Here is a 27,004-nt window from a genome sequence, read left to right as displayed (position 1 = left end):
AGGGAATTGTATGGATATAAAAAATTTGATATCGCTATTCTAAAACGGATGGACAATGATTTTTAGGTAATATGTCAAATGCACGTATTCTTATATTTTAAAAATGTATATAGTATAAATATATGTTAATATTATCTAACGTCTGTAGGGTCTCAATCCTTTACACAGATGCTCCGGGGAATAGATGATTGGGAACAGCATTCGTTAGAGGGGGATTCTCAGAAGCAAACTGCGTGCAGCCCTTTAACCTGTTTGGGATAGGGGGCAGTATTTTCACGGCCGGATAAAAAACGTACCCGATTTAATCTGGTTACTACTCCTGCCCAGAAACTAGAATATGCATATAATTAGTAGATTTGGATAGAAAACACTCTAAAGTCTGTAAAACTGTTTGAATGGTGTCTGTGAGTATAACAGAACTCATATGGCAGGCAAAACCTGAGAAGATTCCATACAGGAAGTGCCCTGTCTGACATTTTATTGCCCTTCTGTAGCATCTCTATCAAAAATACAGCATCTGTGCTGTAATGTGACAATTTCTAAGGCTTCCATTGGCTCTCAGAAGGCGCCAGAAAGTGGAATGACGTGTCTCCTGTCTCTGGGCTAAGAACAGCAGGAGTATTTGTTAGTGGTCAGGCTGGGAACAGTGACACTGGAGATGCGTGTCCACGAGACTACTCCATTTTTTTCTTTCAGCCTTTGAATGAATACAACGTCGCCCGGTTGGAATATTATCGCTATTTTACGAGAAAAATAGCATAAAAATGGATTTTAAACAGCGTTTGACATGCTTCGAAGAACTGGAAATGGAATATTTTGACATTTTTTTGTCACAAAATGCGCTCGCGCGTCACCCTTCGGATAGTGACCTCAACGCATGAACAAAACGGAGCTATTTCAATATAACTATGGATTATTTCGAACCAAAACAACATTTGTTGTTGAAGTAGAAGTCCTGGGAGTGCATTCTGACGAAGAACAGCAAAGGTAATCCAATTTTTCTTATAGTAAATCTGAGTTTGGTGAGGGCCAAACTTGGTGGGTGTCAAATTAGCTAGCCATGATGGCCGGGCTATGTACTCAGAATATTGCAAAATGTGCTTTCGCCGAAAAGCTATTTTAAAATCTGACACCGCGATTGCATAAAGGAGTTCTGTATCTATAATTCTTAAAATAATTGTTATGTTTTTTGTGAACGTTAATCGTGAGTATTTTTGTAAATTCACCGGAAGTTTGCGGTGGGTATGCTAGTTCTGAACATCACATGCAAATGTAAAAAGCTGTTTTTTGATATAAATATGAACTTGATTGAACAAAACATGCATGTATTGTATAACATAATGTCCTAGGAGTGTCATCTGATGAAGATCATCAAAGGTTAGTGCTGCATTTAGCTGTGGTTTTGGTTTTTGTGACATATATGCTTGCTTTGAAAATGGCTGTGTGATTATTTTTGGCAGGGTACTCTCCTGACATAATCGAATGTTTTGCTTTCGCTGTAAAGCCTTTTTGAAATCGGACAATGTGGTTAGATTAACGAGAGTCTTGTCTTTAAAATGGTGTAAAATAGTTGATTGTTTGAGAAAATTGAATTGTGGTATTTTAGTTGGTTTTGTATTTCGCGCCGTGCGATGCCATTGGCTGTTGGCTAGGGGTTCCGCAGGCGGAACGGCGTTCCGCTAGCGGAACGTCTGTTCTTAACAGGTTTTATATAGCCAGTCCCCATCACACTATTGTCGACGTAAGTCCAATATTAAAATCCCTAAGAATATTTATTAATTAAAAACAAAAAGTGTGAACCCTATATTAAAAGCTATTTTTGTGTTTACAGCGGACAGACCCAAAAGAAGGATCACGGGTGCTTCATGTACTCTGAACGATGACATCGATGCTATTCTACCGTTCTGTTCGAACGGCTTTACCCTAACTCCCCCCCAGGAACCAAGCTACATATTTCCGACCCAAACATGGCACAACTTATGCGCAAGTGCATTGCGCAGAATCACCCCGGCCCGAAAAGTTACTGCTTCAAGAAACGGCGCTACATGGACAAGGTATGAAGCCGTTATATATGTTATTAGTAATACATATTTTATTATAATTTATACATTTTTATGATTGACTATGTTAAAACAATGACAAATAATGTTTTTTTCAGACTCCAATGAGACATGCCCTGCAGAATCTGCAAGGCCTGGTGAAAAAAGTCTAGAGCCCACGGTTTCCGCGATTCGTCAGAACAGCCCGCGTCAAAAAAGCAGAGGTAATTTAATTATGCATTGTTAATATATAGTATTATATCTGAAATGTATTTGAAATGTTTTACCTAATATATTACATGTTTAACAATGTATTTTATGTACATATTATTTTCTTTCAGACTCCTCCCCGGCGTATAACGGCACAGAAGACCATACACACCGAGAACACGCAGAGGATTTCGGCGCGCCGGACATTCACAATAAAACAACGAAACCGGATGATTTCAATGTTTTAAATGACATTCCAGAGGTAGACGACTGAATATTCTGTAACGCAGCCAATCTTCTTGATTCCTCCAATTCTTATGTAGAAACATCCAAACCTCAAATAGACCAAGCTGGGTTTATCAATGCCTTTTCCAAGGCTCTAAAATCCAGAAACGTCTTGCTACACAAACTAATGGTTGATTTACTCGAGCAGCAATACAGTCAGGATCTATCCTTCTGGTGTAGAATTATGCCCCGTTTGTTAAGCAAAAAAACATTTAAAAAACGCAAATAATTGAGACAGTTGAAAGCCTTTTGGCCCCGATCTACAAGCTTTAATTGAACGGATGAGCGAGGGTGAAGTATCAGACATAATTCCGATAGACGAAAATCTATCTTCCTCAAATTCCCGCCGACCTAATTGAAATAATTAAACATATGAACGAGTCCGGAACGACCGATGAAAACCAATTATCACAAATCCCGCCCACCCTAGTTTTTTTAATAAACCAGATGAACGAGAGCCTGAGATCATCTACACCGGAACCCACACACACCCCGCCATTAACGCCCATGTCAGAAGAGTCTGTAACGCAATACAATGTTTTTGAGGAATTGGAAAATTGTGTAATAAATCAGGAGGGAGATGGTCTTGATAGAAGTGTCAGGGTTGTGTACAGAAATAAATTCAGCAATACAGAGATTAGACAGTTTTTCAATTTCACATGGTTGAATCAAAATCTCGATTATGCGTTTTTTTTACGTGATGATTATGGATACTCTGAACAAACTGTTAGACAGGGCAAGAGATTATGGCGAACCTCGTAATGTCTTACAGTTGGAGATAGCATGCAAAACACTGTATCTCTTATTTTACCCAATGGTGAAGCAGATCTTGAACAATTTATAGCCCTGCTGGAACGACTTGTTCAATTAAATTTATCCGTCATAGCCGATAGGTCGCTAGAGCTTGTAGTGCAAATAATACGGCAACCCCAGGGTGGTGGGAGCAGAGAAGGAAACTAGATAGCCTAATGCAATCAGAAATCATAAACAATAAAAGGGCATGTCTCATAAACGTTCACAATCCCGGTAATAAGCTATGCTTTGCAATAGGCCTAGTACATTTACTAAACCCTGGATGTACGGATCTAGAGGCGTTACAAAAGGCTAGAGAGCTACAAAATGCTGTCGGTCTGGGCATGCAGTGGCATTCTCTGACATAGTCAACTATGAAAACTTTCTGAACATCAAGATTGTGGTTTTGTACCTCAGTAGAGCTAATGCCGCTCTCTTGAAATTCCAAAACAACCCCCAACCTCATCCTCAGATTCTGTACTTTTATGTGCAAAACACCCATTATTATGCGGTTACCAACATCGGAGCGTTTTTAGGCGCACCATATGTGTGTCCAGCCTGTCATACCAGCTACACCCGAAAGGGGGGGCACTCGTGCCGTTATAACTGTTCCGTATGTCTGGATGAAAATTGTCCAATGCAGCCCTTAAACCTGACACCCTGTGACGATTGTCGCAGGACATGTCACTCGACCTACTGTTACGAAAAACACAAAATTGAAACATGGCACCCAAGGCCTGTAAATCTGTAAGCAGTTGTGATATTAACAAGGAATGTCCAAAATGTCAATGCAATTACAACCTCAAAATAGACAGCCCTAAGCCTCATATGTGTGTGGAATCATACATTGCCCAATCTGTAAAGGGCCTTTGAAAAGCAGAGACTCTGAAGTGGTTCAAGAAGTGCCACACGAGTGTTATATTCAACCCTTGGCTGAAGATGAACATTCAGAGAAATACGTTTTTTATGATTTTGAGACTAATCAACAATCAGGGGTTCATTTGCCTATTTTTGTATCTACCATGACTTTCAAGGGGGATAAGTGGTCAGCAGAGGGACCCAATTGTGCACTCCTCTTTCTAAAACACTTCAGAAAACCCCAGTACAGAAACTTCACAATTCTAGAGCATATGATTCGGACCTTCTTTTGAACCCTCTGATACAGCAAAGCGTTGCACCCAGTGTCATAGCACAAGGTAGTAAATCTTGTGTTTTGTTGACCCCGCTTTCAACCAGAGATACATTGACAGTTTAAGCTTCTTACCCATGAGATTGGCTCAAATGCCTGAGGCCTTGGGTTTTGAGAACTCTGTGAAAGGTTGGTTTCCCCATTTTTTTTACATCTGAGGAGAATCTACACTATATAGGATCTTATCCGAGACCCGAAATGTACGGTTGTGATCAAATGTCTCCCAAAGAGCGAGAGAGATTCATGACATGGTACGAGACAGTATGTCACAGCACTTTTGATTTCCACAAAGAGATGGAGTCATACTGTGACAACGACGTGGTTATCCTTCGCGAGGGGTGCCTCAGATTCAGAGCAGAGGTCATCAAAGATGCAGGCATTGACCCCTGGAGTTGTACAACTATTGCATCGGCATGCATGAAAACCTATCGTACACACTTTCTACCTACAGCATCTATAGCTATCCCCTCGCCTGACAACTACCGACGCCAATTCAAGTCATACTCTAGTGGCTCCATTCAGTGGTTGGAGTACTTGGCCCAGGATAAAGACATTTTTATTCAACATGCTTTGAATAGGGGTGAGAAGGCGTTTGGGGTTTATCATTGTAATGGAAATTATATGATTAAAGGTTTGACTAAATGATTTCACTCAGAAACCCTATAACCTGTTGAAATGTATTCGAAATAAGGCTATAATAATGGGTTAAAAACTATGTTCCAATACTGTGTGTGAGTAAGACACTTTTACCACTTCAAAATTAGCAGGGCAGAGTTGATAAGATGACCTTGGGGAAGGAACAGGAAAAGATGTCTCCCTAAGTTAGGGAGAGAAACAACGGCATGGGAACAGCTAGGCTGGCAAAACTGAGTAGTTTAATTGAAGTTCGGTTTAAGAACATTGATAACTTAATTCACGTAACAATCATGTAGATGGATACACACAGATTGACGTGTTGAGACCGTGTTTGAGTACAACGGTTGTTTCTTCCACGGTTGTAAATCTTGCTTTGAGCCACAGGCCTTGTGTGTCCTAACCCAAAATACTTTTGGAGCAATGTACTTAGAGTTTCAAGACAAATTGGAATCTTTACAGGCTACTTATGGTTTGAAAGTGAATATTATGTGGGAGCATGAGTGGACCGCACTCAAAAAGTCTGATCCTCATGTTTGAGCTTTCCATTCCAGCTTTGACACACCCGAACCCTTGGAGCCACGACAGGCCTTGTATGGAGGCCGTACCAATGCTTTGACCTTGCGGTATGTAGCGCAACCAGACGAGACAATAGGATATGTAGATTTTACATCTCTTTATCCTCATGTAATGAGTTCCTCATGCTATCCTATGGGGCAATTCACGCTATCCTATGAAATTATTCACCGCGACTTTGACTTACCCCAAAACTATTTTGGTTTGATCAAAGCAACTGTCTACCCACCTAGGGGTTTGTTTATACCAGTGTTGCCTTACAAGGGACCTCAAGGAAAACTTTTCTTTCCCCTATGTCGCACCTGCAGTGAAAACAACAACCAGGAAAAGCCTTGTGATCACTCAGATCAGGAAAGAGCCCTTACAGGTGTCTGGATCACAGTTGAATTCTCGAAGGCTCTAGAGAAGGGGTACCGTGTGGCCGAAATCTTTGAAGTGTGGAACTTTTCCAGGAAATCAGACACTCTTTTTAAAGAGTACATCAAGACCTTCTTGAGATGCAAGCAAATGGCTTCAGGCTATCCTGCATCGGTCACAGATCAAGAGAGCAAAGACAAGTACATTCGAGACTATCATGACAGAGAAAGCATACTTCTTGACCCCGACCGAATAGAGGTCAACAAGACCAAACGAAATGTGTCGAAATTGTACTTAAACTCGCTTTGGGGGAAGCTTTCGCAGAGATGCAATATGCTAACAACGTCGATCATTAAAGACCCCAAAGAATGTTTGGATTTTGTTTTTTCGGACCAATACGAAATTTCACATTTTTCATTCTTGAGTCAAGACATTGCCCTGGTGCAATGGAGACGTAACAAGAAGTGGGTTCTACCCCCAGGTAATGTAAATGTGTTTCTTGCAGCATTTACCACGGCCTATGGCCGACTTGAACTGTACGCCCTCATGGAGCAGCTTCAGAGAAGGGTTCTTTATCATGACACCGACTCTGTGTTCTATGTAAGCAAACAGGGTGACTGGAGCCCCCCACTTAGCAACTATCTGGGTGGTTTAACGAGTGAACTCAAAGATGGCGACCATATCACAGAATGGTCCTCCTGTGGGCCCAAAAGCTATGCTTTTAGGACTAATGACAATCACGTGGTGTTGAAAGCCAAAGGCGTGACTCCAAACTACGAAAATGCCCCGCGTGTAAACTTGGAATCAATCACACGCTTGGTCGAAGGGTTCATAAACGATCAGAATAGTGACTTGGAGCTTTTGAGCTCCTACAAAAAAATTGTTAGGGATAAAAAGGTCTTCCATCTCAGGAATGCCCCACTTACTAAAAGATTCAGGGTAGTCTATGACAAGAGACTGCTTTTACCTAATGGGACAACATTGCCCTTTGGCTACTGACTTATGCTACAAGCCCCAGTGTGTCTTAAAGCTTAAGATATAATGGCTGCTGTAAGGTTTTGATCCCCGGTTGCAACTACCATTTTCGGTCTTAATCGCAGGCCCCTCCAACAGTGGTAAAACTTGTTTTGTAAAAGGTATTTTAGAGAATTCTGAACATGTGTTATCTCAGAAGCCTGACAATATTGTGTGGTGTTATTCGTGTTATGATGAATTGTTGAAGAAAATAAAAATGAAGTTTGTTGAAGGAATACCTGAATCCCTGTCTGATGATGAACTTTTACCTCCTCATAAAAACAATCTGCTGGTTTTGGACGATATGCTATTTGCAGGTAGCGAACATCCTGAAATTGCAATAGCTTTTACCCAATATACTCATCATAGAAACCTGTCCATGCTTTACTTGGTGCAGAATGTGTTTCACCAAGGTAAAAACAGCCGTACCATTAGTTTGAACGCCAATTACATGGTTTTGTTCAAAGACCCTAGAGACAAACTACAAATTAACACTCTAGCTCAGCAGATGTACCCTGGAAGGAAATCCTACTTTATGGAGTGCTATGAGGACGCTACCAAAGCACCATTTTCTTATTTAATTGTGGATTTAAAAGCAAATACTCCAGAACACCTGAGGCTCCGAACAGGCCTGTTCCCGTGGGAGTGGACGGCGGCGTACATTCCTAAAAAGTAACCGCTATGTCTCTGCGTTTAAAAAGAAACCTGCCCCTCTTGAGAAGCCTAGTTGGGGCTACAGCTAAAGAACGGAAGGCCATCTTAGATCACGGTTCTTCAGATCTCATATTATCCCTACGTGAGATTGCTTTGAATCTTCTCAAATGGCGCATTCCACTCACCCTGACCCAATTAAAAAAATTAAAGAGACAAAATACCAAACTCTTTGCTAGTCTTCGAAAGAAAAGACATAGCCTACAACAGTCTGGGGGTTTTCTTCTGCCGTTGCTAACTATAGCTGTGCCCTTCATCACCAGCCTTATTGCTGCCAGACGTGGGGGTTGAACACAGAGTGTGATGGCAAATAAAATGTAATTGGTGCCTCAACAAGAGTTGGATAGACTTAAAAAACAAATGCAGGGTCCTGAAAATATCAGACAAACAGCGGAAAATGATTTGGATACGGCCATGAAGGATATTTTGAACCGAAAAGGATTGAACCCCTATGATAAGGTCCAAAAATTCACAAACCTTTTGCAAAGGTATTTGGCCTTGGTAAAACAAGGTGAGAGAGATACCAACCATTTAACGCTTTCCCTACCTGAACCTTTAAAAGATGACGTGCCTAGAGAGAGCCATGCCCCTGTAATGCCTGTACCTGCGATCTTAACGGCTGAAGATCCGATGCCTGTTAAAGATAATGTTATGCATGACATGTTGACACATGTTCCGGCACGTAACAGGAAAAATGCTAGATACATTATGAACAAGCTAAACGACTCAAAGGGGACCGCTACTTGGAATGACAAAGGAGAGTTTATCCTTCAGGGCGCTGTTGTCAAGGGTTCACATATGCTTGACTTGCTTAAAAGTACCACGGCAGCCCACAAGGTTGCTGATGACAGAAGACCACCAGGGTGGCGTCAGTTTCTTAAGGCCCTGGCAATCCTCAACATTCCCCTCTCGGGGGGTACCTAACCATAAGCTTCGTCAACAGATTCAAGCTTTAAAACAAAACCCTTCACCGAGCTACAGCACCCCTAAAGATGTCCCAACAAACCCTCCCCCCTATGAAGGGGATGATGATGACTCATTTAGCCCCATGAACGCCTCCGGACCTTTTCCTAATCCCAATCTTTCGGGGTGGTTAGATTTTTGAATGATTTTTGAATGACTTTTGAATGACTTTTGAACGACTATGATTAAATTAAGCAATTTAACATTTGTGGCATTCTTGAAACATTTGACGTGAGCATACGCCTTGATTACACGGTCTTAAAGGACACATATTTGAACACTTTTGATATTTTCTAACAAAACAATCTACAACTTTATCATTACTTCTTAAATCATCATTATAAAGAGACATAACATCTTCAAAAGAAACTCCCCGGGCTCTTTGACATAGGTAGAATACACAGTGTTGACCACATGTAGTGGAAAGGTTATCTTGCACTTGTTTGATGCTGTAGTAGATCTTTGATCCGTTTTTGGTCAAAAAATCTTTAATAGATTTGGGAAAATGTGAAAAACCGGGGGGAAAGCCCTGGGAATAAAAAAAAGTTGAGATTTTTCTTCCTCCTTTATCTTCTAGTGTCACAGCTAGCCAGTGTTCCCCCGGCATGTGTTTAGGATGGGTATTAACAATAAACATGGCCGGCCGCTCAGGCCATTTCTCAATAGGTAATTCATCACAAGCCCACACTCCATAAAATTGTTTCCCAATCAAGCGGGTAATGAGCCCCTCCAACTCTTGGGTATTCATGTCTTTGCTCAACGATCCTTAATAATAATCCACTAAGACCTGTCTTCGGGCATTCACTTCCAAGATTGAATCAGAGCACGCATAAACAATCATGCTAACTGTACAGGCTAAAGGTGTATGGAAACGCATTTCCAGCCTGAGGTTACCTTGGGACACCACAGACAGATTTCCTGAGGTGTCATCATCAGGGGATAAATTGAAAGCATACAATGTGTAACCCTCTGCAAAATCATGTCTGTCAATAGGTAAAGAGAGATCTTTTAGATGCCTCCCGGTAGCCAGGAATAGATTGTAAAATTCTCGCACAGATATGTTGTTATTAAATTGCGGTTGGAAAGCCTTAGCAGGGACCTGACGTCCGTCCTGACAGAGAGCTACATACTCTGCATTGAAATGTTGAAAATTAAAGTTTTTTTTAAATGTAAGCTGCCCGTATTAGAGGCGTGATCAACCAAACCTATAACCATGTAGCGTGGTAAAGGGCCTAGAAAAAGGTTTTCTTGACTACAGATTCAACTGCCCACAAGTATGCTAAAGGTTTTCATGGTAATTCTTTGGAGAGGGTAAAGGGCATTTCCTTTCATCAAAGCCTGTGTGTGACCCAGACGAACTGCCGGAGATACAGACACTTTTTTAATAGAAAGCGTTGCCCCCAACACTTTTAAACTAAAGTCACCGTCTTGGGCAGACATCAGACAAAACTCATCCTTGGCCCTGGTTAATTTGAGTCTTAAATCAATTGAATTTAAGAGTAAACGTTCTTGAAAGAAAATGTCAGAGTGTATAGGCCCTAGCAGATGAAACTCTCGAGATTCGGCACAGTAGCGAGCGCGTGCCTCCAGTCCTTTGTTTGCACCGGTGGAAGGGTCTATCAATTCCATAGAGACTCCTGCAGTATCCTTGCTAAACAGCCCGGCGCTGAATTGTGTCTTGAGAGTGTCTTCGGAGTAGTTGAGTATAAACACTCCATGATGGCCCTATAGGGGTATGTGGCACTGCTTTGACTGATTAGGCGTACCATACATGGTCGGGGATCCATGATAGCCGGGTAACCCATTACCCACTTGTTCAACATAGTATGAGACGTAGCGGTTAGGGTCGAGATGGTGGTTGTGTTCCATAACCATTTTTTATTTATTTATATTATGTTTATTAAAAAAAATATATAAAATAAAATAATAATAATATACACTGCTCAAAAAAATAAAGGGAACACTTAAACAACACAATGTAACTCCAAGTCAATCACACTTCTGTGAAATCAAACTGTCCACTTAGGAAGCAACACTGATTGACAATAAATTTCACATGCTGTAGTGCAAATGGAATAGACAACAGGTGGAAATTATAGGCAATTAGCAAGACACCCCCATTAAAGGAGTGGTTCTGCAGGTGGTGACCACAGACCACTTCTCAGTTCCTATGCTTCCTGGCTGATGTTTTGGTCACTTTTGAATGCTGCCGGTGCTTTCACTCTAGTGGTAGCATGAGACGGAGTCTACAACCCACACAAGTGGCTCAGGTAGTGCAGCTCATCCAGGATGGCACATCAATGCGAGCTGTGGCAAGAAGGTTTGCTGTGTCTGTCAGCGTAGTGTCCAGAGCATGGAGGCGCTACCAGGAGACAGGCCAGTACATCAGGAGACGTGGAGGAGGCCAACAACCCAGCAGCAGGACCGCTACCTCCGCCTTTGTGCAAGGAGGAGCAGGAGGAGCACTGCCAGAGCCCTGCAAAATGACCTCCAGCTGGCCACAAATGTGCATGTGTCTGCTCAAACGGTCAGAAACAGACTCCATGAGGGTGGTATGAGGGCCCGTCGGCCACAGGTGGGGGTTGTGCTTACAGCCCAACACCGCGCAGGACGTTTGGCATTTGCCAGAGAACACCAAGATCGGCAAATTCGCCACTGGCGCCCTATGCGCTTCACAGATGAAAGCAGGTTCACACTGAGCACATGTGACAGACGTGACAGAGTCTGGAGACCCCGTGGAGAACGTTCTGCTGCCTGCAACATCCTCCAGCATGACCGGTTTGGCGGTGGGTCAGTCATGGTGTGGGGTGGCATTTCTTTGGGGGGCTGCACAGCCCTCCATGTGCTCGCCAGAGGTAGCCTGACTGCCATTAGGTACCGAGATGAGACCCTCAGACCCCTTGTGAGACCATATGCTGGTGCGGTTGGCCCTGGGTTCCTCCTAATGCAAGACAATGCTAGACCTCATGTGGCTGGAGTGTGTCAGCAGTTCCTGCAAGAGGAAGGCATTGATGCTATGGACTGGCCCGCCCGTTCCCCAGACCTGAATCCAATTGAGCACATCTGGGACATCATGTCTCGCTCCATCCACCAACGCCACGTTGCACCACAGACTGTCCAGGAGTTGGCGGATGCTTTAGTCCAGGTCTGGGAGGAGATCCCTAAGGAGACCATCCGCCACCTCATCAGGAGCATGCCCAGGCGTTGTAGGGAGGTCATACAGGCACGTGGAGGCCACACACAGTACTGAGCCTCATTTTGACTTGTTTTAAGGACATTACATCAAAGTTGGATCAGCCTGTAGTGTGGTTTTCCACTTTAATTTTGAGTGGGACTCCAAATCCAGACCTCCATGGGTTGATAAATTGGATTTCCATTGATTATTTTTGTGTGATTTTGTTGTCAGCACATTCAACTATGTAAAGAAAAAAGTATTTAATAAGATTATTTCATTCATTCAGATCTAGGATGTGTTATTTTAGTGTTCCCTTTATTTTTTTGAGCAGTGTATATATATATAAAATACTAATAATATATTATATATGTAGAGAGGCTTTGGAGGGCCTAAAGTGGAGTTTTACACTTGTTTTACCATAAGTAAATTCAATGTTTTCGTTCTGATCCGTTTTAAGCTCAACCAGAATGTTCTCAATATATTTCTTGCTTACAGGTACGTAGTGTGGCTTGTCGTAGATGACTGTGACTATCCCTCCATCATTTCCCTCTATATGAACTGTTCTCAGGAGGGGCACACAACTGTCTCCTACCCTCTGATATGATATGATGTCGGTATACACAAATATGTTGTAAAACCCTTCATGTATATCCGCAGGGAATGGGGATAATTTATCTTTCACATACGTCCATTTATTGGGAACCAGCCCCAACATGTAGGCTAAATTACCGGTGGTCTTTATACCCCTATCCGCAGCCCCTGAGATTTGTACACGTTTATGAATAGGGTTGTAGCTCAAGAGTATTTCCGTATTGTTCTGGGTTAGGAGTTCATTCAACTCTGAGACGATCCTGTTGACGGTTCTATAGAACCCTTTTTTAATCTTTATAAGTTTTGCAGGTTCCGATATCCTTTTGCAATAAAAATCCCGGTCCTTCTCTTTGATATTATACCAGCTGTGGGGGTATGTAATCTCGCTGAGACCTACTTCCCAGGCCTCGGATAAATCTATAGGCTTTGGAAAATTGGTTGTATAATTCGAACTTTGGTTCTTACTATATAGGTGTGCAGACGCATTACTGGGGAGGGTCAGGTAGAAGCCGCTGTGTTCCATGATGCACTCCTGTGTACACGCGAATGATGTTGTATTTATCATGCCTGAGGGTTTAAGTTAACCCCCGATGCCTCCACCACATTTTGCTCTAAAACCCAGCTGTTAAACTTTTGGGGCCAGTTTTTCCAACGGACCAACACCCATTTTTTTACCCCTTTCTCTCTTATGATCTAGAATCTCCTCCACGTGAAAGACTTTGTCTTTAACCATCTGTACCTTCTGTAGTTCCTTCTCATAAAACGATCCCTCTATAAGCTCCCCGTCATAATCTTTTAACTTGTAGACAGGGGGTATGTGAGGTAGACATTCGGTAACGGTGAACACCTCGTCGCTGTAACCTTGCTCATATTTTTGGTCGAAAACACCCCTCAACTTTGATATACGTACCATGTCCCCCACTATGAATTTAAAATAAAAAAAATTCTTATGGCGAAGGGGGAACAAACCATACAGATTTTTAAAGACTTGAAAAGAGTTTTCAGAAGAGACCTCTGCGGGCTTCATCCTTATACTCTTATGGTAGCTGTAGTTGTAACCCTTTACTAAATCTTGAACTATATCGATATATCTATGCGTGTTGTGAGCTGTAAAATATTTCCACATCCGCTCCTTCAGCATTCTGTTAAAGCGTTCAACAACTGAAGCTTTCAAATCCGACCCTGTGGCAAAATGTACTATATTGTGCTTCTTCATGAGTTTCTGAAAAGTATTATTAAAAAATTATTTTCCGCCATCAGTCTGCACTTTCTTGGAGGCTCCTACTTCCTTCAAGATAGCGCCAAAAGCCCTGGTCACCTCTGCCCCACTCTTATTTCTTAAGACCCTTACAAAGGCCATTTTAGAGAAAATATCTATAACCGTTAGCATGTATCGATTTCCATCATTTTTATCTGCAAGGGCCTGCATGTCACATAGATCCGCCTGAAACTGGGACAAGGGATGAGTAGAAAAAACTATATTTCTTGGAAATTGTTTTCGTACAGGTTTATGCAGAGTATAAGCATCCTGCGCGGCTAACCAATCATCCACTTGAGCAACGCCTATCCGGCTACCTGTTCCTTCGGCTATAGCTCTCTGTAAACGCTCCTTACCCCCATAAGACCCAGGGTTAGAGGGGGTGTAATACACGTTTTTCAACATCTGCGCCGCCATCCTTCCTGCCTCTCTGAGGTACAATAACGTTAATGAGCCACTTTCAAATAACGACAACATTTCATATTCATTTTTGTATTTTTATTTTTGCAAACATCATGTTTTACATATACAGACAATTTACGATTCGTTGCAGGATACTTGTCCCCGTTTTCTCAACGATCCCAGCATGCAACACCCTGTATATTTGGTTTAGATTTACAGGCTTGTGTCGCTGAATTTTTAAAACACACACATCAGCTATATAAGTATATAAACAACAAATATGATACATGTTACAATTAAACAGTGTTTCAAACAAATAAAGTAAAATCTTAGACAAGGTTGTTTCTAGTTCTTCAGAATCATCCACAAGACGGGAGACCAGTTGTGTCCATTGCATATTCTTGCCCGTATGTCGTACATGATTCATGATTTGCTCCATTTCTAGCACACACTCTACATTAGCCCATGTATTATGGGTTGTGTAGAACGATTCATTGTTCACTTAATTTTCAATAATTTGATGCATCACATTTGTAAGTTCTCTCAAAAGAAAAAACGTATTTATTCTCTCTAACAATGTATGTATATAGTTCCCCATTGCTTTACATCTAAATAACAAATGTGTATTGTCACTCGGTCTCTTGGCTTTTGTTGAGCCAGAAAGTCATCACGTCCTCCACTACAGCTTCCCGGTATTTGTTGTCGTCCACCAGGGTGTCAGATTTCTTTGAGTTTCTCGTGGATGTAGATCGCCTCCTTCAGTTCATGTAGGAAAGCCTCGGTTACCCCGTAAACTCTGGGAATAGACGGCACAAGACCCATAGACTCCAGGGCTCTGACCAGCGCAGGTATAAACCTGCAGGACCACAGTCTTTTCACCAGCTCCTCAAAATGGTTGAAGAAGTAGTATCTTGGGGGCTCGTATAAACATGGATGCCGGCGCTGGCTGGGGTGATTGATCTCACAACCGATGCATTTTTCACGTATATACTCTCCAATCACCACGTTTAAAAGTGTGGCTACAGAGGCCTTGATGGTGTCCACAAAAATAGTACTGACCACCCCATCAAACACATCCTCAGGCTGTGTACATGTAGGGGGTGTCGGGGGTCTTGGCTGGGGGAGTAGAATGGTTGGCTGCGAGGCATACAGTCCTTAGGGTCTGGTCCCCATGATGTATCAGAGTCCAGGTATGTTGTAGGAATATCCATGGTATATGCTGAAATGAAGAAGTGGAGGCTTTAAGGGACCTCCTTTTATTGTAGAACCAGGCCTTTGGGGGGTCAGGGCGTGGTTAACGCAGCCGTGTACTTAGTTTTCTTCGGGGGCTGACCCTTCTGAGGATGACCCTTCTTGGGATTCCTTTGAATCATAATCCTCAGGATTCGTATATATTATGCACTTCCTTAGCCCGAACAATGCTCTGCCACTGTTGGCTCTGTACAAAAAGAACGTCCAACAACTCTAACATGCTCAATTCCATTAGATCCCAACTTTTAAAAGGAATAAGCATTCGCAACCTGAAATCCCCAGTCAGGCCACCATCATGAATGTTTTGGTTGCGGGTTTCCTCGTTGCTGATATAGAACTCCACGCATCCACAAGGAAGGCCATTCTTTCTCTGTATTTTCACCCTGTGAAATACTCTTCCTGAGGATTCTGGGGTACCTTCCCAACGGGTCTCGTAGCCCGTGAACAAGCTATACCCCTTGGTGATAACTCTCAGTTCGGGACACAAAACCTTGCGAAAAACCGACCAGTCTTCAGCCCCATAGTCCACTCCTAAAGTCTGGTCTGTATATTCTCCACCTTCGGCTACGGTATAGAGTTTCACTCTACGGGCTGGGTAATCAAACTGATACCCAGTGCTGTCCATTAGACATCATCACTTGATCTTTCAGTGCAGTTGCGGGCGGTATTTGGGTTCTATACACACATAGAAACCGCTTTTTTGGCACATCGTATATTGTTGCTTTATACTGGGTCTTTTCTCTATGTTTCAACCGCGGTCCTGCTTCCGTTGTTATGGTCATCACTGCTTTACCAAAATCCATGTTTATTTTTAAAATCTTGTTTAGTGTTCTGGGGCCGCATGTGTGTCTGGGGCGTATTTATAAGACGTCTGCCTCCAACACATAGCCCCCCGGACATTCCTAATTCATAGACAACAACCCTAAGAGCAATAAAATAGGTGGGATGTGGGGGCCATCCTCTTTGAAATGTTCAAACACAACCCCCCCAGCTCAACAAGGTCCCTACACATCAATCATCATGACCACTTCAAAGGAATAGATGCAATATAGATATAAAATAACACACATTCTAACACATGACAGAACAGGATGCAACTATATGACCTTAACCACGTGACACCTTCCCGCCAGGATGTCCTGACCGGATGCCCTTATTTGGGCATGTACGCCCCATCCGGACATAGGGTCATAAATCACGATTTTGACCGATGCCGTCTACTTTATTCTCTCTGACACCTGATGTGGGGATGGCACCATTATTGGCCTGCTCTGTAAAGTCTTTCAGGGCTTTCGAGAGGGGGGGAGTTGATGATCCCCTGCTTAGGGCAGATATTGGTCTCCGCTTCGATGTAAATGGCCCAGTCACTCATTTTTTTAATCAATTATAGTGCATTTGGCCAAAATACCACGGCTAAGGGCTGTTCTTAGCACGACGCAAAGCGGAGTGCCTGGATACAGCCCTTAGCCGTTGTATATTGGCCATATACCACAAACCCCAGAGGTACCTGCCTTATTGCTATTATAATAGAACAGGAAATAAGTATTTTTGCATCATACCTGTGGTATATTGTCTGATATACACATGGCTGGAATGCTGTTTCAGCCAATAAGCATTCAGGACTCAAACTACCCGGTTTATTATAATTTATAATAAATGTTTACAATGTTCTCTTTTCAGTTTTGGACACCATGTATAGCCCATCCACAATTTTCACAAAGCAACAACTTTTGTTTTAATTCATCAATCAATAATAATTAATTGAAAGGAAAGGAATTGCATAAAATATACACTGTATTTTTAGACTATGGTAATACGTAAATCTATAACCTATGTTAAACAAAAGCTAATGTGTTTATTCACATGCATTGCTAAAGGGGAATTCTAATGAACTGGGAGAAGGAAAAATAAACCTGTGCACTAGAAGTTGTCATACTGTCTGTACATGAGTTATACATTTGACAGGAATTAATTGATAAACTTAACACAAAAATTAGAAGGAAGCCTCTCCAAATCTTCAGTCTAATTTGTGCCATTCATATTGCATGATTCAATCAGATATCCAGTCCAAACAAAAAAAATCACAAAACCTTCAGTTACATCCCAGTCTCTGTCCACAAACATCTTTATAACCAATCCACAAGCGATTTCAACAAAGCAATAGCATCATTCTCTGAGACGTTGTGTGGTCTACCAGATGCCCTATATCTGATATTCTCAATTAGGTCCACTCACGTCTCCTCGCAGTAAAACACTGGCAACCACTAGTGACGTCACAGATCTCTTGACGTTTGATGAGAAAAGGATAGGCCAACAAAAAAAAGGATACGCCTCCCGTCAGAGCCAGGTTAATTTCTAGGTTTCTTCCTTCTAGGGACTTTTTCCTGGTCACTGTATCCCTGTTTCTACTTGCTTTTTGAGGGTCTAGGGTTTAGAATATTTGGACAACTACAAATATCTAGGTGTCTGGTTTGACTGTAAACTCTCCTTCCAGACTCACATAAAACATCTCCAATCCAAAGTTAAATCTAGAATTGGCTTCCTATTTCGCAACAAAGCATCCTTCACTCATGCTGCCAAACATACCCTCGTAAAACTGACCATCTTACCGATCCTCGTCTTTGGCTATGTCATTTACAAAATAGCCTGCAACACCCTACTCAACAAATTGGATGCAGTCTATCACAGCGCCATCCGTTTTGTCACCAAAGCCCCATACACTACCCACCACTGCGACCTGTATGCTTTCGTTGGCTGGCCCTCGCTTCATACTCGTCGCCAAACCCACTGGCTCCAGGTCATCTACAAGACCATGCTAGGTAAAGTCCCGCCTTATCTCTGCTCGCTGGTCACCATAGCTGCACCCACCCGTAGCACGCGTTCCAGCAGGTATATCTCACTTGTCACCCCAAAGCCAATTCCTCCTTTGGCCGCCTCTCCTTCCAGTTCTCTGCTGCCAATGACTTGAACAAACTACAAAAATCTCTGAAACTGGAAACACTTATCTCCCTCACTAGCTTTAAGCACCAGCTGTCAGAGCAGCTCACAGATCACTGCACCTGTACATAGCCCATCTATAAATAGCCCAAACAACTACTTCTTCCCCTACTGTATTTATTTATTTTGCTCCTTTGCACCCCAGTATTTCTACTTTGCACACTCATCTACTGTCAAATCTACCATTCCAGTGTTTTAATTGCTATATTGTATTTACTTCGCCACCATGGCCTATTTATTGCCTTTACCTCCCTTATCTCACCTCATTTGCTCACATTGTATATAGACTTATTTTTCTACTGTATGTTTGTTTTACTCCATGTGTAACTCTGTGTTGTTATATGTGTCGAACTGCTTTGCTTCATCTTGGCCAGGTCGCAGTTGTAAATGAGAACTTGTTCTCAACTTGCCTACCTGGTTAGACCAGGTCACTGTAACAGCACTTTTTGTGAAACTGCTGATTTAAAAGCCTTTACATTTGACAGATTGAATAATACTACAGTACAGTGACTGTACAAATGTTTTGTTTCTTCAAGTGCAGCCTGTGATATGAATTTCAGCACCACCTTGAGTGGATAGCTACTGTACAAAACACAGTCACTGTAGAAAATTACCTCCACTTTTGTGGAAAACCACTTGAATCTATCAAGTTTAGAACTACAAATAACATCAACGGTTATGACATCATTGATGTACATGTATTTAAGTGATAATGCCCTCAAAGCCAGTGTTTGGAGGACATATTGGCTCGGGTGTTGTTAGACCCAAGATGAATTCGAGGGCCGGCAAACCGTGCAAATATATCCTCCAAACACCCGCTTCGAGGGCATTATCACTTTTATATAACAGGTTACCAACATATTCAAATAATGATTGACATATTTTCATTAAAAACATTATTGATTAATTTATTCATACTATTTCATCCTTCCACAAGATATAGTCCCAACACAAACATAGGGTTGACCCAGTCGTTCAGTCTTTTTGTTCTGTATCTATGGACGTGACCCAGTCATTCATTCGTTCTAAATGTGCTCACTCGTCAGGACACTGTTGTTCAGAGGAGCTAGCCAACAACACAGCTACAGTAACACAATCACTTCAATCTGAAGCTGGAAAGACTGCAAATTAGCTGCGTTTCGTTTTACCTTTTTTCAATAGATTTTTTTTTTGTATATATCTATAAAAATGAAGCCAGCTGATTCATGATTTCGACAGGTTGAGAAACGCTGCCTGCCTATCTCGTCCCGACACGTTCATTACTATGGGACAGCAGATCGAATTTGAATATTGAAACAAGGTTTATACAAATCTCCGCTGTTGAAAACTAAACGTTAGCCTAAAATAAATTAGATAATGTCTAGATGCTTTTTATAGTGGAGATCAAGTTTATAAGTTGGCTGGGCTGATGAGACAGTGGATTGCAGTCAGTTAGATTTATCCGGTGGCAACTTGTGGAATAGACAGGCTGAAATGCGGTTTTAACCAATCAGCATTCAGGATTAGACCCACCCATTGTATAATTACTAATAAACTCAATCTATAGATCAGTCAAATGGTACAAACCAAGTATCACAACCCCTTAATAACACCTTTGTGAAGTTTATTGTTTATTTGCCTTTTTTCATTGTCAACATTACATAGGATCTTTGGTGTTCCTATATATGATATAGAACTTGTTGGATTTTTACTATAATCTTAATTTATCTTAAAAGAACAGAAAATCTTCATCACATCAGCACTCTAAAACATGTGAGACCATTGATAACAGTTTAGGGGGAAGAGACATAGCAGTCAAGACTATATCCCAAGTCATACACATACTGTAAATATCTTACCTGGTATCCTTTTCTTCACTACTGACCTGAGGACTCGATAGATGAGAGCACAGCAGTATAGTGAAAACCTATTGAGTCCTTTCACTGGTCAGTGGTCATGAAAGAGGATAAGGAAAGTATGTTTTTAAAGTATTGTGACACAGCAACACACCCTAAACATTAGCTCCCTGGACAATTTCATACTGAAGTCATGTGTGATACTGCTTTTTCAAACAGCCCTAGTTTGTTCCTAGTTTTAATACGCAGCATAGATCTTCTGTGAAAGCAGTTGAACAAGTAGCTGACTGAAGCACCACAGGTGTAATTTATAACAGAAATGTGTTGGGCAAAAATACACTACATTCAAATCTATATAAAATCAACCTTCCAAACATAGGAAGAATAGCATGAGGCTAGACCAGAGACTATTGTACACTAACAAAGGAAGCAACAAGACCAATAATTTGTAATTGATTAGTATAATCAACAAGTGACTGTTTGGCTACATACTAGCGCCAAGAGTTTTAGTAGATTTAGAATAAGTAGTGGCAGTAACTAGTGTGAACCATACAGGCACTGAGCAAAACCTCAACCGCTCTCCCTCAAATGAACTAAACCATTTTGCCAAAGACTCTGCCTCACATGGTTTAAAAAATATCACAACAAAATAAGCCTCACAAACAGCTCAGAGACTGTGAAATGTGGTGGCCCTAAAGGGGCAAAGTAGTGAAAGATATAAATTCATAAAAACCAAGGATGACATTAAACATGATTGGGACAATGCTGTGATCACTGTCAAGCAAAATAGATTGTATCAGTGGGAAAAACTGTGTCTGTATCCGTATGTTTCCCACATACTGCATACCACAGGTGTCCCCACAAGTGCCTTAACAAAGAATATGGAGTGTAAAACATGACATTCATAATATAAAACCAAATAAGTACATGGGGACCATTATCTGCATTCTTAAAAGGAAAAGGAAGAATGCAATCTGTCACATTAAAAGGAATAAACTCCCCCCTCTTGAAATCAAATGTGGTGTTCCACAAGGATCCATTCTTGGATCTCTATTAATTAAATTAATTACCTGCCAAGCACAAGTACAGAGGGCCAACTCCACTTGTTAAGATGAATCAGCAGTATTCCCAACTTATACTAAACATTCAAAAACACCTATGTATATTGGGAGTCTGGAGTATGATTTGTTTGACAAAGCATTAGTGTCTAAATGCAGTGTCATGTATCCAATTAGTTTATACTACCACTATGTTAAATACACTTTAATTTATTCCATTCCACAGAACTCAAACCACTGTTATTTGCATATATGAGATGTAGAAAACCAATTATATTTCACCTTAAGAATAGGATTTGTTCACTGCTGGTAATGCATACAATAACCGTATAGATGACATTTGGTTACTTTAAGGCCCAGTGCCATCAAAATTCAATTTTTCCTGTGTTTTGTATCATATAGTAAAACTAACACAGGAAAAGTATTAAAAAAAAAAATGTACCAGTGTTATTTCTTGATAGTTGCTGGTTGAAAACACAATCTACACAGGACCTTCTAATGAGCAGGTTTGCATGGGCAGGAGTTTAGACTTTCAATGGTGACATCGCCATGCAGTAAATTGGTTAAAGGTGCAAGATGCAGAAATCGCTGTGCCATTTCCTGGTTGTAAAAATTCTAATAGTTTGCCATATCAGTGTGGCATATCAATGTATGTGAAAAAACAAGCAATGCATAGTGTAGAGAATCATTGTACAATATAAACCACTGTAAATATATTTCAATAACCAGAAATGCTGTATTTTCATCTGTTTGAAGCTGGTGTACAAAACCGAAAGTAAAAGACCCAGGAAGCATAAAAATAGAACACATAGAACAGATATACCGCTTCGTAGACTTGCTTTAAATGAGAAAGACAGATCTATAACTCACATTTCTATGTGAATTTAGTTGGGTCGCCCTAACAGCTTTAATATACCAATTTTAAAAAAGTTTCAAACCTCTCTGCCAATAACATCAGGTTTTCAGTTGTCCCCTTCCACCATTCCCAGACAGTCCTTGCAAAATTCTTGCTTGAGAAATAGTTTTTTGCTATAAAGCTATTTTTGCCCTTTTTAATGGAAATCTATTACAGTAATGTACAAAATTGTTACCCAAAAACGGGTAATAAAACAGCTGCTTTGGGCCTTTAAGGTGTTCAATACCGCAGGTCATAGCAACTGTATACAATTTACAGTAGCTGTAGCTTTCCATTAAGAACCAATAAGATTGCCATCTCTTCACAGAACATAATTGTTACATTTTTCATCTTTATGTCAACAAATCTCTTTTTAATTACATCACAGAAAAGCCAAAGAAGTGAACAAACTTGATAGTTTGATATAGAAGTTTTGTAATATAAGGTGAGAGTTTGTATACCATTGATTTGCATTGTTAAACGTGTTGTTGTGGACCTACAGTATGTGTATCATTCAGGGTGAGGGACATATGGCAGACAGTGCTTTTTCACACAAAGCACACATGAACAGCCGACAAACATTTTTTTAAATCTTCATTATTCAAGTAAAGCCAGGAGGACCATTCAGAAAGTTTGTTTCTTTTTCACCTGCCAGGCAATTTGACTTTCTTCTAATCAGTAAGACAGTTTTCATACATGCAATAAACAGCTTGCTTGGAGTCGCTGCACAGCTCAAAAAACCACCAATCCTCTCTCTCTCTCTCTCTCTCTCTCTCAATATAATAACCCTACAAAGCGATTAAAATGTAAATTGCTTAGCATTATGGGTTTTAAAAATAAAAGTTATAGTGTGCAGGGCATTTATTTTTCTTGTCTGTAAGCACCCGACGTGGTCGGGGGGGGCTTTAGTGAAATTATATGCTAAGGACACTCTGCCTGTCACAATAGGCCAGGCACACCCCTGAAGACATTACAGTACAAAACTCGATCTAAATGGTAATCGATAATTCAAGTTGATTTTTTTATCCATTTCCTGGTTCAGCACGGGACTGATTGAAATTATAATCGAAAGCTCTCTCACCCCGACGTACCCCAAGTGACAAACCACACCATTAGGGCAAAGAAACTTTGACTAAGAGATGCTACATATACAAGCCTTCTGGCCCACCCACCCACGGTTATAGGCCAAAGGCAAACTTGCTCTCCTGTTTTTCCGCTGCAGAATGCCTACATTTTGCGGAGCCAATAAACATACACCACCTCCACACACACTTACAACTGCACACGCATACACAGAGACAAGCATACACACACTGAACAGCTCCACCTCAGTGCTTCCTAAGCACTGGGTGTGTTTGTGCTGGGGATTTAACTGTAAAGAAGCTCAGTGAAGACCCTCCCCCTGTTGACAGACAGCTACAGCTGAGACAATCCAACTAGCCCCCTGCTCGCTCCTCCTCAGAGTCTTTGTGGAAAGGGTCACTGGGCGTAACAAGTCAACAGTCAGGTTTGTTTCACTGAATCCTAGTGGTAACTTCTCGGCTCTCACGTGTCCCTGGAGCACCAGTGGTGAGTGCAGGCGACAGGGGGCTCTGGGTCTGGTCTTGGTCTACATCACACATTTAGGAGGGGATGGTAGATGTTTGTGGGATGGGTGACCAGGGACCAGATGGTAAACAAATCCTGACCCAGGCCTCACTGCACGCCTCTTGGCACCAAACCCAGTCACTGTAGTGCAACAGAAGAGGAATGACGGTGCTGCCTCTTAGCGTGACACAAGCATGTCTAGAGAGCTGCCTAACTCTCCCCAAACAGGTGTACGAGTTAGTTCCCCCGACACCCTTTCCCTCCCTCCCTCAATGCCGATTTGTCCATATTTCACAATACTTTTGTACCGATGGCGTTCCCTTTTTTCTTCAGAAACGATGCAGCATTATTGAAAACATGCAGTAGAACAATACTACAGTATCAATACAGTCAGAAATGATTGACTAGACATTGAAACATCACATCCACCATTTTGTATAAGTCCACTGTATCCTGTTTGAACATGAAGCAATAAGGGGCATAGTCTTGTACCATCGAATCAGATGCTTTGTACACTTGGGGACTCATGGGTAATATGACCATGATCCTTTTGGGGGGGACCCCTCTGACATAGTCAATCTATAATGAAAGCAGGCAGCTGCAGATTCTCTCTTGAAAGGCATGGCTTTAGTCATGCCACACACATCAAATCATGATTCATACAACGATAGGACTATTTTCCCGCTATGCATTATCATCACATTACAAATGCACGTCCTATAACACGTCCTACACACACTATTTCATGTCAAATTCAATCACATGGCACCAGAACATGACACTCTGTTTTTTTTTTGTTCTTTACAATTACCCTTACATGGCACTTTGAATGGAGTAACCTTGTCTATCGGTCACGCCTATGTGAAGAGAAGGACTGAAAAAAACTCACAATTCAAGTAAAAGCCCTTTCTGACATGGAATGATCATACAGTTAAGGTCCATTTTAAGTGCAAATGTAAGTGCACACCAATGCAGAGGGGGTCACAATGCCACTGAAGCTGATGGGGGGGGGGGGGGCTCATGTCCCTTCTGTTTGGGGCTGGAGACCACGCAGAGTCTGAGAACCCATTTATTGTGAGATAAGGCTTTGAGGAGAAGCGCACCTGTTAGACAGGGCCACACTGAGTTCCATTAGGGTTCCTGATACACCTTCTCTCGGCCCAAAGCATCGTCACTAGCATCAGTCACCCACTGTCTGCTCTGGGGGATTCTCTCCCACTCCTGGGCAATAATGGTCAAATCACACTCTACCTGCTGTAAGGGTCACCTGGGTAACTATCTCTGCTGCTGCTGTTGTTATCGTTGCCGTTTGTGCCACTGCTGGGAGGGTAGGACCTGCGAGAGGAGGAGGAAGAGGAGGAGAAGATCAAGGAGGAAGAGGGGCCTGGCTCAGAATTGTCCATTCGGCTGGCTACTTCAAACACGTTGTCGATGTCCATGGCCACTGAGAGCCCGGCCCCCGCACCTGAAGCAAGGCTGGGGGGTTGTGGTTGGGAGACAAAGGGCAGCCCCAACACCGGGCCTGGTTCTGTGGGAGCGGACGAGTTCTCCAGGCTGAGATGCAAGGTCTGGGAAGGCTGAGGCTGGGTGATAGTGAGGGGGCAGGCGGAGGAGGTGGAAATGGAGGCTGTAGAGTGGCCGGGGACGGGCAGGTTGGGGTCACTGTTGCTGGGCAGCCAGGCTGCGGCGCCGGTCCGGGTCTGGGAGCCGCGGTGGATGCGATGGCTGACGATAATGTTGTTGCCGAAGCCGCCCATGGAGGCCATGGTGGTGCTCTGCTCCCGCTGGACCACCGCCGTCATGCCGCCCTCTGCGATGAGCCGGCGGATCCGCGCCAGGGCGTCCTCTCCCGGGGCATACTCTGGGGCCTCGCCTGGATAGAGGGAGGAGGAGTTCATTATCATATGAGCGATGATAATGAACTCTTTCAAGCTGCTGATTGATTTTTTATTGGTGACATGCCACACAATGTAATGGCAACTTAATTGGCCCCAGGGAGGAAGTTAATGACTGCTCCTTTTAGCGAAACGAGACCCAGTCCAGCCTTCTACCCATATAACGGAGGATATACCTTTCACTGATTCCCTCCTCTGCAAAACCGACAGTTGAACCACCCCTTCCTGAGCATTTTACCATTTGCTGTCATAATGACCATACACAGTATTTTTCCAAAGTGGGAATGAAATATATTTACTTTTTCATTTTTTTATCATGATCTAGACAAAATACTCAAAAGAAAATTTGACACATTTTAAGAAATTAATAGAAATTTACTAAAATATATTTGTTGCCTAAATTAATTCAGGAGTAAAACGTGGCTTAACAAATCACATAATAAGTTGTAGACTCACTGTGTGAAATAATGACTATCCCTTCCTTACATACATCTGTAAGGTCCAGAGATGTTCACAAGTCTTTGAGGTAGAGTCCAAGTCAAGTCAAGTCTTTTAGGGCCAAGTATAAGTCAAGTCTCAAGTCCCTTTCGGCAATGGCTTTCTACCTGCTGTGGGTTAGGTCTATAAACCTTGTAAATTATTGAAGAGAATCCCTTGGTCATTAGTCAATACTTGTATGAAAGAAAGCACATGAGACACTATTTAAATCAAAATAAATTTCCTTTAAAAATGTAGACAGTTTACATTAATAAAAGTAATTGTACTGGATATGAAAAAAATCAAACATAACATTTTAAAATGCATGGTATTTTGTGGCATACATTGTCTATATTTCACTTCATTGTGTCACACAAACAGAAAATCTGTAGGTGAGGGAAGATAAATAACAAGTATGAATGTAAAACAAAATGACTGGCAACTGCACTACTAAAGTGTCCTATATATTAAACGTAATTACCTTTATCCCTAAAATATACTTACTTGACCTGGACACTTAACATAAATACAATTTCCTGTAACAAGTAGCAAATGACGTCCTGTGCCCTAAGACAGAGAACATTTCTGTTGCAGACAGGTTACATTTCAGAAAGATCAAGTTGTCAGCGTTCTTGCACTGAGCCTGGCATGATGAAGGCACATGATGAGGCCTTCATGACTAAACACTCTCACCACTGGGACACTGGTGGCAGGCACAAACAACGCTGTCATTGCTACCTGCTTGAGCCTTGGAAAGACTTTGGCATGGATTCTCCAAATATGCAAGCATTCAACTTCATTTTCTACAGAAGAT

At 41.9% G+C, this 27,004-nt stretch overlaps 1 protein-coding gene across 7 annotated transcripts in view; it reads right to left on the bottom strand.

Moving 5' to 3' along the window:
• Nucleotides 1–20,025: 20,025 nt before the first annotated feature.
• The window catches only part of LOC106573031 (activating molecule in BECN1-regulated autophagy protein 1B), a 51,408-nt gene continuing 44,429 nt past the window's right edge, over nucleotides 20,026–27,004 (bottom strand). For all 7 annotated transcript variants that reach the window (XM_014147648.2, XM_014147644.2, XM_014147639.2 and 4 more), the window contains one exon: nucleotides 20,026–25,691. In XM_014147648.2, coding sequence (XP_014003123.2) covers nucleotides 25,066–25,691 — 626 coding nt within the window. In that variant the 3' untranslated portion in view covers nucleotides 20,026–25,065. The remainder of the gene's footprint in view (nucleotides 25,692–27,004) is intronic.

The sequence above is a fragment of the Salmo salar genome, chromosome ssa16 (assembly GCF_905237065.1).
Source record: "Salmo salar chromosome ssa16, Ssal_v3.1, whole genome shotgun sequence".
Lineage (NCBI taxonomy): Eukaryota > Metazoa > Chordata > Actinopteri > Salmoniformes > Salmonidae > Salmo > Salmo salar.
The sequence above is the reverse complement of the archived record's forward strand: the minus strand, read 5'-3'. Positions and strand labels throughout refer to the sequence as shown.